This window comes from Sphaerodactylus townsendi, linkage group LG02 (genome assembly GCF_021028975.2).
Source record: "Sphaerodactylus townsendi isolate TG3544 linkage group LG02, MPM_Stown_v2.3, whole genome shotgun sequence".
NCBI lineage: Eukaryota > Metazoa > Chordata > Lepidosauria > Squamata > Sphaerodactylidae > Sphaerodactylus > Sphaerodactylus townsendi.
In genome coordinates, this window is record NC_059426.1 from 115,191,830 (window position 1) to 115,211,115 (window position 19,286).

The 19,286-nt window shown below is 42.4% G+C and overlaps 1 protein-coding gene across 2 annotated transcripts in view; it reads left to right on the top strand.

The window, feature by feature from the left end:
* The window catches only part of CREB3L1 (cAMP responsive element binding protein 3 like 1), a 112,679-nt gene that overhangs the window by 76,806 nt on the left and 16,587 nt on the right, over window positions 1-19,286 (top strand). For both annotated transcript variants that reach the window (XM_048486220.1, XM_048486221.1), the window contains exons 3-7: window positions 2,915-3,075; window positions 7,310-7,388; window positions 10,103-10,260; window positions 12,862-13,011; window positions 17,159-17,217. In XM_048486220.1, the coding sequence (XP_048342177.1) occupies window positions 2,915-3,075; window positions 7,310-7,388; window positions 10,103-10,260; window positions 12,862-13,011; window positions 17,159-17,217 (607 nt within the window). The remainder of the gene's footprint in view (window positions 1-2,914; window positions 3,076-7,309; window positions 7,389-10,102; window positions 10,261-12,861; window positions 13,012-17,158; window positions 17,218-19,286) is intronic.

Sequence of the window (19,286 nt, forward strand, 5' to 3'; positions counted from 1 at the left end):
CAAGGCCATGAAGGGCTTTGCATGGAATAGCCAGTGCCTTAAATTGAGCCCAGTAATTGATGGGCAGCCAGTGGAGTAACTGTAGAATGGAAATAACATGCACATTCTGTCTAACTTCTGATAATAGCCGAGCTGTAGCGTACTGCACCAACTAGAATGTCTGAATTCAAGGAGGAAAAACCAAACCACAGCGCATTACAATTATCTAGTCTGTATGTCCCATGGCATGGATGCAGGCGGCCAGATGAACTGTATCAAAGTTAGGGGCCATCTTATTGGGGTATGGTGAATTGGGAAAAAGCCTTTTTTGCAGCTGCATTAACTTGCTTCTTTAGTCTAACCCCAAGGCTTTTAAGTCAGTCAGCAAGGATCAGCTAAACTCCATCAAAAGTGAGGAGCTAAATGTCCTTCAAGATCTCTGCCTTCCTAACCAAAATTATCTCTGTATTTTCAGGGTTTAATTTCAGTTTGTTTGCTCTTAGCTAATTTACCACATAAGCCAAAGAGCAATTTAGGACCTCTACTACATCATCAGGAGACTTGGATAAGGATATATTGAGCTGAGTATCATCCACATACTGGTGACAACCAACTACAAAGCTTTGAATGATTTGTCCTAAGGCCCTGTGGAACTCCGCAAGTTAGGTCCCACTCTGATGGTTTTCATTAACAACCTTTTCAGTACAGTCTGTGAGGACTATCCCCAGCCTATCTCCTCAACACTGCTTATATCCTAGGACTATGTGTGCATTCTGCTGCCTTGATTAATGTGTGTTTGTGTGTTTATTATTTTCCCTTTAATAAAATTGTTAAATTTTATCTCACTCTCCTGCAGATTTCTTGCAAAAGCAACTTTCTGCATACATAACCAACCAAGATTCCAAACCTGCCTGACCTCTCGCTAAGCAAAAAGTCTACTCTTGCTAATTCCCCAACTCTAGAAGGGTCAAATCCCCACCCATTTAGGTGACACTTTGTGGTAGGCTAGGCTAAGAGACAGTGACTTGGCCAAGGGGACAAAGGGATCTTTGTACCTGAGCACAGGATTTAGTTCAGCAGTTCTTGCAGCTGAACCCAGCATGTTAGCCTGCACCCCATTGAGTTAGAATTTAAATTCAACCCTCTGCTGAAGACAGGATTGCTCACAAATATGTACAATCTGGACTACAGTGTTTCAGAAGCAGGGAGCAGATGCATTGCAGAAAGATGACTGTGGAGGTCAATATTCAGATGATCATCAGCTATCTTTATGATTGTGGCTAACTAGGCACTAACGCATTACACAGTATGTTCTTTACTAAGATATGGACAATCCTGATCCCTAGCATGTTAAAAGTGTATCTTAATTGTAAACATGCACGTGGAGTACATTTCTGGGAATATTTCTTTCCTCTCCCTCATTCCCATGACTTGGATGAAACAGCTTCTATACAAGTTGAATATAACATCTGTTCACTGTGTTTCTGCTTAACATTAGTAGCATCCTTCAGCAAGTAACAGAGCTGGGCAAGTGCAAGAGAACTGCTTGTGAGGACGGTACTAAGCAACCACACTGAGAAGCTGATGCTATTCCTGTTTCAGCTACTTGAGTTTATGAACGTATTAATTTGCTTCCTATAAGAGGCCAACTTTGATGTATTCAGTGAGATATTCTTCAGTGTTCAACTATCTTAGAACCTCAATATGCTAACTCTAAAATGGAACACCTGATGTGATGCTTCCAAGTGAACCCACATATTCCAGCCACCATCTGGCCAGGTAGAAATGTCAGTGAAGGGATGGGATGGTAGTAGTCTGTAGGCAGTTTAAAAAGCAACTTTTATTTTGCAAATTCCAAAACCGTAGTCATGTTAGTCCAGTGGTTCTCAAGCTTCCTAATGCTGCGACCCTTTAATACAGTTCCTCATGTTGTGGTGACCCCCAACCGTAACATTTATCCATTTTGCAGATGGAGAACATTGATGCAGAGAGTCTTAGGCGACCTCTATGAAAGTGGGTCGCTAGTAGAATTCTCAGGAGCCCCCCCCAAAGGCAGGGGTAGGAATTATGAATTCCCATCAGTTTTTCTGTCAGTAATGGGCTAATTGGCTGCTAGTAGGGGCTGATGGGAATTGTAGTCCTGGAACATCTGAGAACCTCGCAGGTTCCCTGCCTCTGCCCAGATACCGAATAGCACCCCATCACCTCTGTCAGCATGGCCAATTGGCCATGCTAGTAGGGGCTGATGGGAATTGTAGTTCCTGAACATCTGGAGAACCGCAGGTTCCCTACCCCTGCCCAAAGCGGGGTCAAATTTTTTTTTTTTTCAGGAACTACAATTCCCATCAGCCTCTGTCAGCATGGCCAATTGGCCATGCTAGTAGAAAACTGATGGGAGTATGGATTCCCTGAGCTGTCAGGCTGCAGGTTCTAAGGGTCACGACCCACAGGTTGAGAACCACAGTGTTAGTCTGTTGTAACTAGAGTCCTATGACACTTTCAATTTATAAATATAAATGTATAGTTACAGCTATTGCTTCCCATAGAACTACACTTTAACTAGGGTGATCCTTTTGGAGCTACATTGGCCTTCATAAAAAAATCTAATGGGACAAATTAAGGAATCTCTCTTTTCCCTGTGTAAAAGGTATATCCCTTTCAATGACAGTCATTTGACTTGTTCATATTAGAAAGTGAATGTTAGCAACGGAATGTTCTTGAGAAGAGGAGTAAAAAAGCTCATTATTTGGAGCCTGGTAGAATATACGATACAACAGAGCTTATTGCTGGTCTCTAGATGTAAGGGAGACAGCTAGAATCCCAGTTGTGAAACCCTTTCTATATATTAAAAGGCATTTGGGGGCGGGGGGGGGGGAGAGTTCTTGTATCACACAGAGTTCAGTGCCATGTGATTTTGATGTGATTCTTTTCTCAGACTTGCAAAGTGGTATGTGGTCCCTCCAGCATAAATTATGTTCTATCATGGTGAAGCAGGAGCAGAACATGGCAACAGAAGTTCCTAAAACCCAGCTGGCCACTAACTCAGTGCCCATGTTGAATCTTAACCCACTGCAGAGGTTGCCAGCCTCTGAAGAGGTGAGTTTACTGCTTCCAGAATGTTGTCTCTAGCTAGAGTATCTGAACTTTAAATTTTAGTGCTGTCTGCGGTTCTGTGTGGTTCTTTATTCCAATGTATAAGGCTCTTATGGGGTGGGGGGAGAGACAAAAGTCAGCACCAGTAGCTAACAACTTTTAACTAATCAAGCAAATGGAAAACTTATTGCACTTCCAGACAGACTACAGTGATTTTTGAAACCTGTGCTGGCACATCACATGGGAACTTTGATAAGCCTCTGGCTGATTGCTGCCAGTCCATTTGGAGACAAGAATAGGATAATGGAGCTATATAGGCGGCTCAGTCCAAAACAGAGACTGTTGTTCAGAATTCCTGCATGAGTATGATACCTCCACCTCTTGTTCCAGTTATAGCACTCAGTCAGCTGGGGGAGGAAGCTGCCATCCTGACAGCCATAGTGCGAATGGGAAGCCTCTACAATTCTACTCTGAAATTGAAAAATCTTAATTATTACCAGTTTTCCTAATTGTTTTTTTAAAAAAAAACATGGTCTATGTGTCATCTCTTAAGCCTTTCATCCTTCACTAGTGGTTCTGTTTGAGGAACAATCTCTTCTTCAGGGCTGAAAGTTCTTCCTGCTTACTCTATTTTTCCAAACTGCAGAGCTGTTCTGCAGGTTACCTTTCAAGGGTGCTTCTTCAAACATAAATCCAAGGCACCATAGAGGGAGCCAAGACTGGAACTAGATAAAAACACCTGTGTCCCCGTCTAAGCTCTGCCTGTGCTTTGGCATGTTGTAACCTCTTCTCTGGGAAGTCATTTGAGCCATTAAGCTGGACGTTTATGCTACAGCTGTTTGTAAAGCATTTAGATAGCAGGATGGTTCCCTGGTGTGCCTCACCTCTAATTTCCTTCACCAGCTTTACTTTGTGGATCAGTTTCCTGAAAACAAAGGAGACTGTCAGGTGGAAACAGTCCAATGTGAAACAAAAAATATGCTCCCTTTGGGAACAAAAATGCTACCAGCTATTCTTAAAAAAAATTTTTTTTTGCATGCATTATTGCATGTATTTAGGTGAAAGTTTTCAGAGAATTGCAACCACAGCTGATGCTAGGGGCTACCTAGCATGGGAAAATTTCATAGAATTATGGAGCTTAAAGGGGCCATACAGGCCATCTAGTGCAACTTCTTACTAAGTGCAGGATCAGCCTAAAGTAGCCCTGGCATGTTTTCGTTCAACCATTGCTTGAAGACTGCCTTCCTTGACAGCCTTTCAAATACGACGAGAGCAATCATGTCCCCTTCAACCTCCTCTTCTCCAGACTAAACATTCCCAAGTCCTCAGCTTTTCATCATAGGATTTCCATACCTGAATCACCCTTCTTCTTTTCTGCACCTGATCCATTTTGTCCACATCCTTTTTGAAGTGAGGCTTCTAGAACTACATGCAGTACTCCAAGTGCAACCTGGCCAATGTGATGTACAACCAGACTATGACATCTTGCGATTTGGATGTTATGCCCCTGTTGCTACATCCCAAGAGAAACATTAGCCTTTTTTGCCACTGCTTCACACTGACTGCTCACATTTAGCTTACAGTCCACTCACACCTTATTCACACACACTGCTACCCAGAAGTATATTCCCCATCAGGTATGCTTTCTTCTCATTTTTTGGTATCCAGATGTAGAACTTGGCACTTATCCTTGTTGAAGTGCATCTTGTTCACATCCATGCTCTTTTCCAGTGTGTCAGATCTTGTTGAATTTTACCTCTGTCTACCAGAATGTTCCCAATCTGATGTCATGACAGGTCCCAGAGACCCATAAATGATCCATTGCATTAAACACGCCATGATTCCCACAGCTTCATGCAGAGCACTTTTGGAAGGCAGCATTAAATCCCTCCTTCACGCCTACAGCCTTCCCAGGATCTTCTATGAAGTGAGCAATTCCTCCTGAATTTGATACCCCTGAGATTTAGTTAAACCTATTATGGATTATCTTAAACCTATTCTGAATTCATTTATGGTAGATATGAAACAATCCAGCTACTTAAGTCAGACATGTACACAAACTCCATTCTTGTTTACACAGCTTGAACTCACTCTGTCCACAAATGTAGTTCCATGGGGAGTGTGTATTTAACAGCCGCAGCAAGTTTCCTCCCCAAGCTGTGTTTACAATCTGAGGTAGTGTGAAATGTGTCTATTTAATGTAAAAAAGTCTTCCAAACTGCCTTGTCTTTGGTTGAATGGGAGGAAGGGCAGGCTGGTAAGAGATGCTGGTTGTGGTGCAGCTGGGTATGTTGTTTTTGTCTTAATTTATTAGAAACAGCTGTTGGCTTGTGTTGACTAGAAATTTCTACGGACAGAATGGATTTCCATTTGCAAAGCAAGACTTTCCTACTTCTCCTTCCTCCTACAGCCCAAATTGTCCCCAAATACTTTCTCTGTGCAAAAACAGGACCCTCAAAATCAGTTCTGGGGTGACATTTAGATGGTAAGGAGTCTTCCATTTCCATTCATCCAGTTCTTCTTTGGATCCTGTCAGTTGAGTGACATTGTAGAAAGTCTGATGAGCAATAGGGGGTATACTTTATCTCCAGAACCTGTGCAAAAACTCCCAGCTACAACCACAACAGAATCTGAAGAAAACCCTTAAAATGACTTTTTTAGTGACTGGAGAGAAGACATATGGAAAAGATGACCCTGGAATTGCAAAGGACATATTTGTGCAAAGGACTCTGGTAGCATGCCTACACAATGCTAATTATCCTTTGGCAGAATGCTCAAGTCTGTGATTGCATCTTCCTTGAAAACAAAGAAGCTTTACAGGGAAGGAGTAAAGCAGGAAGACTGGCACACATGCTGCAGACCATCAGTATGGCAGAATGGCACTAGAAAGGTAGAGGCTGCAGTCACAAAGCATAAAAGTTAATTCTAGGTTAGTGCCGGTTTGTAGCTTTTACACTCTACCATATAGCTGGGAGGGGAACATAGCTCAATGGCAGAGCACAAGTGTGTACTAATGAACAAGTGCTGGCAAGGCCCAACCCCAAATGGGTGAATTTGGCAACTGTCCAAAGCATTGACAGCAACAGCCAGGCAAGGTCTTGATGGATGGAAGGATAGCCCACTGACTTCTCATAATAAGTGTCCCAGACTGAGGAAGTGCAAGACCCCATGGCAGCACACAGAGAACAGGAGCTGGATGTTGGTTCTCTGGGAGGGTTGCCAGGATTGATTCCCAGAGGGTTCTCCTGTAGCATTAGTTTGCTACCTTCAGCTGCCTGTATTCTCTCTTCTAAACTGTGGCCCTGATAGAATAGGAAGTAGTGTTTTGAGTGCTTGAACAGCAATACTTGAACTGCAAGTCTCCTACATTGCCTTCCGATCTCTATTGTTTAGACCTTGCTGATGGATGAATTAGTAGTACTCATTACATGCATCTGATGAAATTAACTCTGATTCACAAAAAACTTTTGCTTTATAAAACCTTGTTAGTCTTAAAGTCGCCAATAGTATCCATCCCTCTAGTTAAGATCTGCCTCTCCAGCCTTGCTCTCTGTGGTTCCCCCACTTTCACAGGTGAAGCAGGTATCAATGAGAGACAGGGCATTCTCTGTGGTGGCCCCATGCTTTTGAACATTCCCCCCCCCCCCCCGCTTTGCCACTGAGACTTACCTGGTGCTTACTTAACTTTCTTCCAGGCATCTAGCTAAAACTCATCTTTTTAAAATCAGACTTTTAACTAGGGAGCTTATCTTGTCAACTTTTCAAAGTCTGAATCTGTTTTAAATCCAGAGGCTTGGGTTTCAATATTGCGGCTTTATATTATAAGCCTCAAGCAGGACTCTGAAGAGGCAGCATAGAAATATTTTGAATTAGTAAATAATAAAGGTGCCACTTGATTTCTGTTTCACTTAGCACTTACAGGAAAAGGGAACTGAAATCCACTGCTACCTGTATAATCTTTTGCATAAAATTTCACTAGAACTACAAAAAGAAGTGTAGACCTGGATGGGACTTAAGATGGTGACAAAAATATTGTCACATCTGTACAAAACCACGTTGTCTCAGAGTGAACCTCTTTATGTTCAGCCCAGGAACACAAACCAGTCAACATGACAAGAGACAACACAAACGTTTGGGAAAGCACTTTACTTGGTTAAGGAAACATGTAATTTACCACAAAGTCATAAACAATCTGCTTTCAAAAATCAGACTGCTGCACCTCTGTATTCTTTTTCAGGCTTCCATAGAAATGGCTCCCCAACCTGTAATCAAAGATGAACCCAGAGAAGTGAACCAATTTCTGAATGTGCCAACAGGTAAGGAAACAGATGCAAATGGTTTTCACTGACCCTCTAGTTTCATATCCCTCATTATTAAAGAATGATCCATGGCACAAGATCTTCTCTCCAGCCCTTTTCTAGAAATATTTGACAAGTTATATATAATTCTCACTTACAGATAACTAATGTTATTGTGTGTAGTCAAAGAGACAAGTGTACCTTGGATTTGCATCTTTGTGAATGGTCCACTTTCCAGTTGGATCCCAATTTCACACAACAGTAGCCTGAGTCTAAGGAGGCAAACCCTTTCCCATCTATTTCTCACTCCAGGAGCTGCTGGCTTACGTTTTATGTGCAGATCGGTGATGCCTAATCTAGGCGATGACCAATGCAAACAGAAATCAAAGGACTATTGATGAAGTGACAAGGCTTTTAAGCATACTCAAGTAGTGCCAATAGTATTCAACATACACCAATAGCATCAAATACTACAATGCCCACATCATTAAGATGCAAATATTTTAATGGTCCCCTCTCTAACACACTGGTACAGTAGAATGTATATCACTCAAGAATGGGAGGCAGGGAAGCTGTGAAGCTTTCATTAATGGGGTAGGGAGTGGGAGCGTGGAAATAAAGCATGATTGGTTGACGATGCCTATCCATGCAGGTTCCAGGCAAAAAAGATGCAAAGCAGGACTATCAAAATGTCTATGCAATTAATAATCTCAAAAGTAAATCTATAGGTAGGGATCATATATTTAACTGAAGAGGCAGGTCAGCCAGTTTCCTTATGATAAACAGCAGCTAACCCATGACAGTTTTTTTGTTTGGAGCCATTACCTGGGGTCTGTTATGGCAGGGATTAAACTTCTTTATCATCCTTCAGCCCATGGTGATCTTCATCTTTGGGATGATCTGATGTGGCTTCAAACAAATGTGACTGGCCATTTACCACTGGCAGATCTTATTAGGTGGCAGTGGTAAATCATATCACAATATACGAATGCACCCCGAGGCTTCAAACATCCTCAATAATTTAGTTCAGTCCTGAAGATGGCATAATTCCAAACAGGGTCTCCAAAACTTGCCTGATACCTGCAAACCTGATGTAGGACCCAACAGACAATTTCAACTTCTTAGCTAAACAATGTAAGAGGAAGGATATAAAGGTAAGATGCCAATTTTTGCATGTCTGGTATCACTCGAAAGGATCTCATATCTGGTTCCAGAAGAGCAATGACATCTGGAATGCAGTTTGGCAGTCACTTATCCCACAGTGAGGCCTGTTCAGCACAAATGAGCACATTTATTTGTTTACTTAAAAACATAAGTTCTCTCTGGGCTCTGTATATTCACATTCAAACAAGCAAACAATATTTTATGCACAATATAAGCCCCACTGAAAGTTCAATTCACATTAATCCTAATAAAAGAGGTTTTCTTTATAATACGGCCATTAGAAGGTCTGCCACATTTCATCAGCAGTCCCTGAATATCTGGAGGGCCATCATTCCGCAAATTCGAATTCATGCAGATCAGACAAGATGGTAAAATTGTAGGATTCCTAGGGAATTCCCAGCTAACAATTTCCAATCCCCTAATCTCAGCCATGCCAAAATCAATATCCCTTGTTGACTGCAGTTGTAAAATTACCAGGTAGAGTACAAAAGGAGACATGGCTGATTTTACCCAAATGAAACTGTGACAATAATTCTAATTCTTAGTTTCCTCATATATGTTTGCATTGCAAGATTGAATATGTTTTTATTACATTTATTGCTGATTTGATTGATTGATTGATTGATTGATTGATTTGATTTGATTTGTATCCCGCCCCCTCAGGGCAGTGTACAGCAATGGTGTAAACAGCAGTATCAATAACAACAACATAAAGCACAATTACAATAAATAGTTAATATCAATGGACTTGGGCAATAAAGTCAGCAAACAGCAGCAAGAAGCTGCTGTGTGGATGGCACTCTGCAGATGAATGGGATATCACCTAGACTCAGATGACTTTAGTGCTCAATCCAAGTGGGTCAAGCTTGTACTTTAAAAGCCAAAATGCTGATGCTCTGCAATTCCAAGGTCATAAAGGTCTGCCACTGTTCAAAGAACCACAGAACTAAAGGCAACCCAAAGGCCATCTAGTCCCAACACCTGCACCAAGACAGGAATGTTGAGCGTAAAAAAGATCCACCTTAACAATCCAGGCCATGTTATACCCCAGGGAGCACCTGCACTGAGAAATGGGATGAGCTGTGCAATAAGCTCCAGCTGAGCCAAGTTGTATGACATACAAAAATGTCACAGCCACTCTGCTTGGAGTTGCAAGTGTATCTTAAGTGAGAGGAAATTATTTTGGAAGAAGTCTACAATTCAGCCACTGAGTGTGAACTGAGTCATCTCACATCTCATTATTACCAGACCATTGGTCTGCGTAGTCTAATTGTGTTTTCCTTGGCAGATGCTCTCAAAGTCTTGACAGTGGTCATTTTCAGCCCAACTACTTGAGATCCTTTAACCTGGAGATATTAGGAATTGAACCTTGGACCTTTACTCAAGCATTTATGTTGTCTACAAATATTTCTCTGAAGTTGTGTTGCCTGGGTTAGTCTGCCACTTTTCATGCTTAGATCATCTGAATTTTCTTCTTTTTCACACCTCTCATAACAAACTAGCATTTCTCTGTTGCTCTCCGTTACTTGGTGCATTGCTACTAACCTGTACTCTGCATCTCCTGTTAGATGACCTGGTACAGATGCCTCCAACTCCTCCTAGCAGCCACGGCAGTGACAGTGATGGATCTCAGAGCCCAAGGTCCTTGCCTCCCTCCAGCCCAGTCCGTCCTGCTGCTCGATCTTCTACAGCGATCTCCTCTTCACCTCTCCTCACAGCACCACATGTAAGCAAGGGGAGGGAGTTACTACCATAGCATTTTGTTTTACCATGAGGTTCTGTGTGACTCTCAGCCATCTCCATGAATAAGGTGAAAAGATAAAAACTGCTTCAGGTACTCACAATGTGGGGACCGCTGTTTTTATTGTAAGCCGCCTTGGGTCATTGAGATATGGCAGGGTATAAATGCAATAAATAAATAAATAAATAAATAGTGCTGCAGCAGTTTGCTACATGCCATGCTTGCGTTTCAGATCAGGGCTTTGCAACTGAAATTATTTGCAACCATTTACTGAAGTCAGGTTTAAAGGTTTGTTGTTGTTGTTGTACATCTTGCCAGTGTACTCCAAAGCAACTCTGTGTAAATTTCTCCTTACATTAAAGCCCTGTCGTTTTTTGCCTGTAGAGCCTCATTTGACTTTTTGTCTATTAAATGCATAGTGCAGAGCAGGTGCTGCACAACTGTTGGCATGCAAGTCCATGGCAAGATGGGGGGGGGGGGTTCTGAGATTTGCCCTACTAGTCACTTCTCTATTGGTATCATAGTTCAGATTAGGATGGGTGCCAAATCTTAATTCTGGACTTTGATACTAAAAGAAGACCCTCTGCTTGCAACATTTTCCTCCACCCCACTCCCTAATAAAAAAAATGCATAGCAACAAGCAACGCCTTTCCTGAAGTCTCTGGGCAACAAAAGCCACAGCCTTGGAAAGACACACCTGTTCTCATGCTTAGAATAGAATAGAATAGAATCTTTATTGGCCAAGTGTGATTGGACACACAAGGAATTTGTCTCCGGTGCATATGCTCTCAGTGTACATAAAAGAAAATACATTTGTCAAGAATCATAAGGTACAGCACTTAATGATTGTCATATAGGTCTAGTAAGCAATCAGGAAACAATCAATAGTAATAAAAACATAAAATGTAAAATCATAAAATAAAATGAAATGTCAGCACAGGCTATAGTCATACAGTCATAATTGGGAGGAGATGGGTAATAGGAATGATGAAAAAAGTAGTGCAGTAATTATATAATAAATATATAATAAATAGTTTGACATTATCGAGGGAATTATTTGTTTAACAGAGTGATGGCATTCGGGAAAAAACTGTTCTTATGTCTTACAAAGGATAGGCAAGCACTACTCAGCCTCAACACAAGTAGCCTGGTTCTGGTGGGTTTTCCAGGCTGTGTGGCCATGGTCTGGTGGATCTTGTTCCTAAGTTTCACCTGCATCTGTGGCTGGCATCTTCAGAGTTGTATCACAGAGGGAAGTCTGTTACACACTGTGTCCAGAGAGAAGGGAATGTTTGGGGTATATTTTGTCCATGTCCCAGGGTGGGGAACCAATCAGTAAGTGTTTGGGTGGAACTTGTTATGCAAAGATGTGGTTGATAGTATTGTATTGCGGGTATACCCCAAACATTCCCTTCTCTCTGGACACAGTGTGTAACAGACTTCCCTCTGTGATACACTTCTGAAGATGCCAGCCACAGATGCAGGCGAAACGTTAGGAACAAGATCCGCCAGACCACGGCCACACAGCCCGGAAAACCCACCAGAACAAATAACCTTCCTGATTCCTTTCTTTCCTAGCTGATTTAATCACAACACTTCCTGTCCTACTACCAGAGAACTATCAAACCTTAGTTTGAATTGGAATACCCTGCCTAAAATATAATAAAAAATTAGATTCTTCCTGGCTCTGACTCATTTTGAGCCATTTTCCACTGTATTGTTCTCTTTTGAGAATGAAACCAGGAAGATTGCCTCTCTTAGCATTGCTAGAGGGCCAGTTTTTCCTACATCTAGTCTGCCCAAATGCGGACTCACTGCCCTTTGTTCCCTGATCTGCCTTTAGTTAGGTTCCATGGTGCCCAATGTTGCCCTTCTCTGTCTACATCCAGTGTGAGCATTCGATCTGGTTTTCTCAGACCTTTCTCCTGGAAAAGGTAAATGTTCCAGACCTCTGTTGTTCCCATCTATTCCTCACCTGCAATGACTTCTATTGTTCCCATCTATTCTTCACCTCTATCTGTATCCTAGGGTCCTTAAAACTCTCTGTGTGTTTTGCCAAACTGCATATGTACCTTTTATTATTTTTGTTCTCTAAATGTCACTTAAATTCTGGTTTCCTGCAGATTTCCGAAGGGAAAACCCCTATATAAACTGGCAGAGATCCCGAAGCCTAGCCTCTCACATTGCAAAGTCTGTCCCTTCTAATTCCCCAACATATTAGTGGGACAGACTCCACTAATTCTGGTAACACGAAAGTTCCCAATTCCAACCTATTGGGCTGTGACTGAGGACTCTGGGGGGCAAGGTAAACTGCTTTACCCAAAGCAGCAGAACATCACAGCATTTCAATTGGTGCTTTAAGAAAAAGTGGTTTAAGGACTCTCACCCATGAATTTATGCAGATACATTTGTATAGAGTGTTGGGGGATGACTTGGTATATCACAAAGGATCTCCTTCCCTCTAAGTGTGTTGTGGAGGCTGCAAAGAAAGGCTTTGGCTAAGGTATTTTTCACAAAGGCCAGTCTGTGGTGGAGTTGTTTGCATAAATTCTCAAAACATTATTACTTTCTTCTTGTCCCTGGCAGAAGTTACAAGGGACATCAGGGCCTCTGCTCCTAACAGAAGAGGAGAAACGTACCCTTATTGCCGAGGGTTATCCTATCCCAATCAAGCTGCCTCTCACCAAAGCAGAGGAGAAAGCATTGAAGAGAGTCAGGCGAAAGATCAAGAACAAGGTCTGTGAGTTCACTTTATAGAAGAGCAATTCATGTGTATGTGTGACTCATGCGTAGGGCTGCCAGCTCTGGGTGGAGAAATATTTTGGGGATGGAGGCTGGAGAGGGTGAGATTTGGGGAGGGGAGGATCCTCATCAGGGTACAATGTCACACAGTTCAACCTCCAAAGCTGCCATTTTCTGCAGGGGAACTGATTTCTGTTGCCTGGAGCTGTATTGGAATAGCAGGAGAGCTTCAAGCCCCACCTGGAGGTTGGCAACTCTACCCATGGGATTAAGCAGTTTTCACTTTTTACCTCTTACGGATGCTGTTATTAAATCCCTGTGCAGTCGGATGCAGCCATAATTGTGGGGAAGGGTCTAGCCTATTGTAGGAATCCATATTTTATCAGCCTCTGCCCAGCATGGCCAATTGGCCATGCTGGTAGGGCTGATGGGAATTGTAGTTCCTGGAACATCTGAGAGTCATGCAGAATTTCTACCCCTGGTCTGCTAGCATGGCCAATTGGCCATGCTGGTAAGGAGACTGATGAAATGCTGAGACCCTAGTATCTGGAGAAAACATGATTCTGGTCTAGATTGAACCTTCTGTAACATGTAAAAATCAAATATCAAAGCCATTTTTGATCATAAGAATATGGTGACAAATGGCACAATGACAACCACAATAGCAGAAGGACTAATATACCCATATTTATTTATGAGTCAGATATGGCTTTCCCAGACCTTTTCAAGGTTCCTCAGTGTATATATCCATGGCTTGCTGCCTTGTTCATAACAAGGGACTTTTTCTTAATCACTTCTGCAGTCCTCGTGGTTGTGAATGAAACCATGAAAACGTAGGAGTGGTATCCATTGAAAGTACATAAATGAGAAGGGTTTTAGAAAGTCAGTAGACAGAACTTCTGCATTTGACAAGTTGCTCGAACTTTCTGAACCCCACCCAACCATACTCGTATTTTGCTGCTCAGCTTCCTCCCCAGATCTTTTTTTGTCCCTTCCTTGTAATTAAAAATTACAAAAATTCTAAACCATGATTTATTTATGCTTGGAGTTTCTGAGACAGGGAAACGAAAGGCTTTTAAGTCCATTTGCATAATTTATGGGTCCCCAACCTTACTGAGCCTGCGGGCACCTTTGCAATTCTGACACAAGGTAGTGGACACAACTACAAAAAATGGCTGCCACAGGAGAGGAACTAATCATGAAATAAATGTCAGAGAGGAAGGTCATACATAACTCGATCTCTTCTGCATTTCAGACAGAACTTCATTTAACAGGAGGCCTTTTAAAATGAATATTTTTAATATTGTTTACAAATATTTTCTTGCATACACACAGCTTAACTTTCGTCATAGAGGGAAGATTCTTGTGCTGTGGTGGCAGCTACTGCTGCTGAACAGCTGTTTAAAAATCTTAACAGCCAATTAGATCTTAAATGGCCAATGAGAAGTCCTACTAAGCAAAAGCCCCACCTGATCCCATTTACTTTCTAAAAAACACTTGGAGGATGCCAAGGAAGGGGTTAGCATGCACCATGGTGCCCACAGGTGCCACATTGAGGAGCCTGGCATAATTTCAAATGACAGGGGGGGAAATGGCTTTCTATCTGCCGCTAAACAGCTCTCCTCATCCATTCACCCACTACTATATTAATGTATTAAATAATCCCACCAAAATTGCTTCCCAGGACCTCACTTTCTCCATGCACAAGGACAAGTTGAGTGGTCAGCCAGCTGCCCAGAAGGGATTGATTTTCACCCAGGTGAATAAGTAAACAGCTGTAGATCCCCATTAAATGTGGGTTCCCATATTAAGAGTCTACAGTAAGATTAGTCATCTGTGATTCATAGTTTTTAAGTCAGGCTGGCCTAAATGATTCAGCCAGTTATGGAAAACTGCATACTTAATTTGATTTAAGCTGGTTTGCAGCCTGATCATTTTGTAAAACATAAGTTGCCAGAATTTGTAAAAATTGTACATGAATAGATCCTCACAAAGTTGGTGCCAGTGTCAGGAACAATGAGGGCTCCAATTGTAGAGAATGTGTGATGCCCATTTATTTTTAATATGGTTTGACATATACAATCTGTGAAGTTGCCTTATTCTGAGTCAGACTGTAAGTTCACCTAACTCAGTATTGTCTATTTTTAAAAGATCTGAGATGCTGGAAATCAAAAATGTGCTCAATTGCTGAAGTATCAGACATTTGCAAAGAGTGATGTTCAGCTTGTACCATTAGACTTCTGATCCTTCTAAATTGATTTTTTGTACTCAGACTGCATGCAGCTTCTAGGACCTTAAGCAAAGTCTTTCCTTAAAATATTAGGGATTGAACAAAGCCTGCTGTCTGCCACTCAGTTATGGACCTTCCCAGTTTGTGTCTCAGCAACCAATTTATGATGATCAGTATGATGACTGAGGCTAAGCTTAATACATACTTTCAGACTAATAAGCAATGCAGTACTCAAGGGTATTGAACAACAGTACTCATGCTCACTTTCAACCATAGTCTGATACCTTCTTCTCTGGAGAAAACACAATAGTATCTCTCCCTTTGGAATGTGTCTTCCTGGTTACTGCATGATGCAACATCATTGTGTAGGGCATCATTTCAATAGGCAAATTCCCACCCATATCAATGTAATGTGAAATCAAGTCAGTGTAACCTGGCTTGCTGCAGAACATACCTTCAGCCAGCATTTCTGCCACCTGAGCCTGCTGCTCTGGTGTGATACCTTTAGCACTTTGCATATCAAACCAAACAATGTCATCCTCAAAGTTTGAATTCAAAAGGAGTTCCTCTCCATCCCCCTTAACTTGAAGAGGAATGCTGCTGCTCTTGGCAGTTACAGGATCTGCCACGTCAATATAGACTGCTTTGATTGATTGTGTAATTACAGTTGTATCACCTTGTGGAAAATCCACCTTCTCACACAACTTTTCATCCTCCACCCCCCCTTTCTGAAAGGATGCTGGTAGCTTCCGAAGAGGATTTCATTCCAGGCTTCTCTCTGCTTGCATCTGAATGGAACAGTCTCCCACCTGGAGGCTTTTTGTTCCCCCTCTTGAGACTTTGATCCCCTCCAGCTTCGAATTTTGGAAGTTGTTTTCTCTGCTGTGCTGTCAAAAGATTCCAAATAGCCTGTAGATGCAGCATAAAGCTTCTTAGGAGCTCCTGCCATCCGCTTGAGAAAGCCCTCTGGGCCTGAGCCCTGGCCCCTTGACTTCTCCCTGCCGGATCCTGGCACATCTTCTCCCAAAGCGCTCATGCCATCAGCATCAGACTCTCTGGTTACCATCTCAACCTGCACGCAGCCTTCTCTTCCCAAAATGCTCACACTGGAATAACGAAAGCAAGCCTGCCGCAAAGCCACGAAGGTGTTTACTCTGGAGTATCGGAGACCACAAAAGCTGCCACCATATCATGAAAGCAAGCCTGGGAGAGCCACGCTTGTTTCATTAAAACCTGGGTTCTTTTCTCCAATAACTCCAACCAGCTGAGGTCTCAACGATTTTTATTGAAAAACAGAAATCAAAGAAATAAAACATGATTGCGGTTAAAGGATTGCTTATTTGGTTACGTCCCTTTTGGTTCTTTGTCCCCATTCCGGGAACCCATGGCCCAGAGATGTTTCTCTGACCACGTCTCAAGATGGAATTCTAAACCCTTTGTTTTCCCCTTCTCAGGAAAACTCTGTTCAGGCCACGAGGTAACTTAGGCCTTTGAAGTTTCATCCTGGCACCTTTGCATAGTTTCCTGTCCTGCCTCCAGGAGATCAAAAGGCAAAGATGCTTTTCACAGTCATGTGTGATTTTGCTAGTTTTACAGTACTATTCCATCACAATCAGCATGTCAGAATAGATGCTGTTACCTTGACCATATACAGGCAGGACAAGGGCTCTTCCGGTGCAGGTACAGCTCAGGCGACTCTCCACAGTGCTCCTCACAGAGAATTCCCTTCATGAGCAATACAGAAAAACTGCAAACGGGGCAACTCATACTCACTTCCTGTTTCAGATTCTACTGGAATGTGTGAAAGGGCCCTGAAGAGTGTATAGTGGCAGGAAGCACCCCTCATAATTACAGCGTGGAAATTATTTTTAAGCAAGTCCAGTGCTAATTCTTAATCTTCACATTCCTCAGATTTCTGCACAAGAGAGTCGTAGGAAGAAGAAAGAATATGTGGAGTGTCTGGAGAAAAAGTATGTATCTTCTTCTGTCTGAGTAAAGTTTATACTTTTAGGTCACTGGTTTCATTGAATAACAATGACCTCCACTAGACTCTTGTTGAGGGTCTTGTAAAATTCACACACACCTCTCCTAAGTATCATCCTTTATGACCTGATTACTGTCTAACAGAAGAGCATTTTCTTGTGTATTTAAGGACTTCTATATGATTAGGTCATTCCATGAATACCCTGACTACCCATGGACACAATTCATCCATCAAGTCTTCCAAATCTTTTTTGCTTTTCCTCATCACCACCCCTGCCTGGCTCTGTTTTCATTTTTCATTTAGCCTAGTGATGGAACATCTAATGCATAACAGGTTGCCATGTGCCAAAGGGTGTGGTTTGTCATCGGTAGATTATATGTTTAACGACCTAATGGCCTGTCTATGTGAAAGTTGCCTTAAGGTAGACGGGGATCACTTTTTCCATTTCTGCTATGGATAGACATGAAAGAATGGCTTCAAATGGCAGCTAAAAATCAAGGTCGTGTATTAGAGAAAGAAGTTTCCAAAAGAATGGCAGAGCATTAAAAAAAAATCAAGAATCCATTACTGGAGTGTCCATCACCAGAGCACATTAAGGGCAGGTTGACCAAATGCCTAAGTGGATTATTTTAGGTAGACTCAGCCCAGCAGCGGGGTGGAATAGCAAAATGATCTCTTAAGGTCACTTCCAGCCTTGCACTCAAGACTTCCTATTCACTCGTGGTAAAAGGGTTTTTTTTAATTACAAGGATGCTTTAGGGCAGATTGCTGCAGTTGACCAGGTCTTGGATGTTGCATTTTATAACAAACTCAGGTACACAAATGACTTGCTCACCAGCCAATTCTGTTCATGGGAATAGGAACTAGCTGGGTTGTGACAAGAAGGTCTATTCACACCCTATAGAATGGCATATAAATCAAATGCATGGAATGATGAAGTGCTAATACCATAAATTAAAATCATGTTAAATCATATAACTAATTATGTAAGTGAAGAATTACTATAAAGAAAGGAAAATTGTTCTTCACAAACCTGTTTAAATTTTTTGCAGTAACAACGGAGGGAAACTCCATTGTTACAGTTCAGCTTCTAATGGAATTTGTGGTGCTAGGCATTCCATAAACAGACTTCCCAGTGGGCGATTCTGCACTCACCAACTCGACCTAGGTTCGACCCATCGGGCTGAAAGTGCCGACCTAGTTCGATTCCTTCGTTACTCCCCACAGCAGCTGAGGTCGTCCTGCCGGAGCCGAGTTCAGAGGGCAGGATCACCTCAGCACATCATTCGCTCCTCGTTCCTGATAGGCTTCTGCGTTGCGGCGGGAATGTGAGCATGCGTCCCTTTTTTCCCCTTTTTCCATTTTGTTGCTATGAGCAGCGTGTAATCTGCCCTCCATTTATGCACATGGCCATCGCTTCTATACAGAAGCCGGGGGGGGGGGGCACGCTTTTCGCTGGCACAAGTCTCCTGTTCCATGCATGCCCAAGACATTCATCTGTGATTAGCCGAACAGCCGAATCGAGGTGACGGAGATTCCCCACTTTACCAGTTTCGACCTGGGTTCGCCGAAAAAACTGTACCTTCCTGGTGGGGTTGGAAATTTAACAGCAGGACAGAGCACAGCAGGAACGGCCCCCGTGGAACTCGCCGGATGTGGGGAGTACCTAGGTCGAACCTAGGTCGAACCTAGGTTGAGTTAGTGAGTGTGGAATCGACCAGTGTGTGTTTGTTTTTTTAAATCACATGTGGTGAGCGTCAGCTCAAATTGGGACCACTGGAAACAAAATGTCCCAAGAAGTTGCTATCTGTCCAGCTGGGGAAACATACAGATACCTATATTATAAAGTCTGTTTCCCCAATACAGCAAATAGCAGTTCCCTGAGACTGTTTCAGCTTGAAAAATGGTGGAAGGGAAGGTGGAAATCTTTCCTCTTCCCCTTACACTGTGGTTCCAAACTGGCTGCACGTGGTTAAAGTAATGCTCCAGGAGCTTTATTCACAGAACCACCCCTTTGACAAGTAGTTGAACGGGTGGGACATTGAGGTGTTGAGG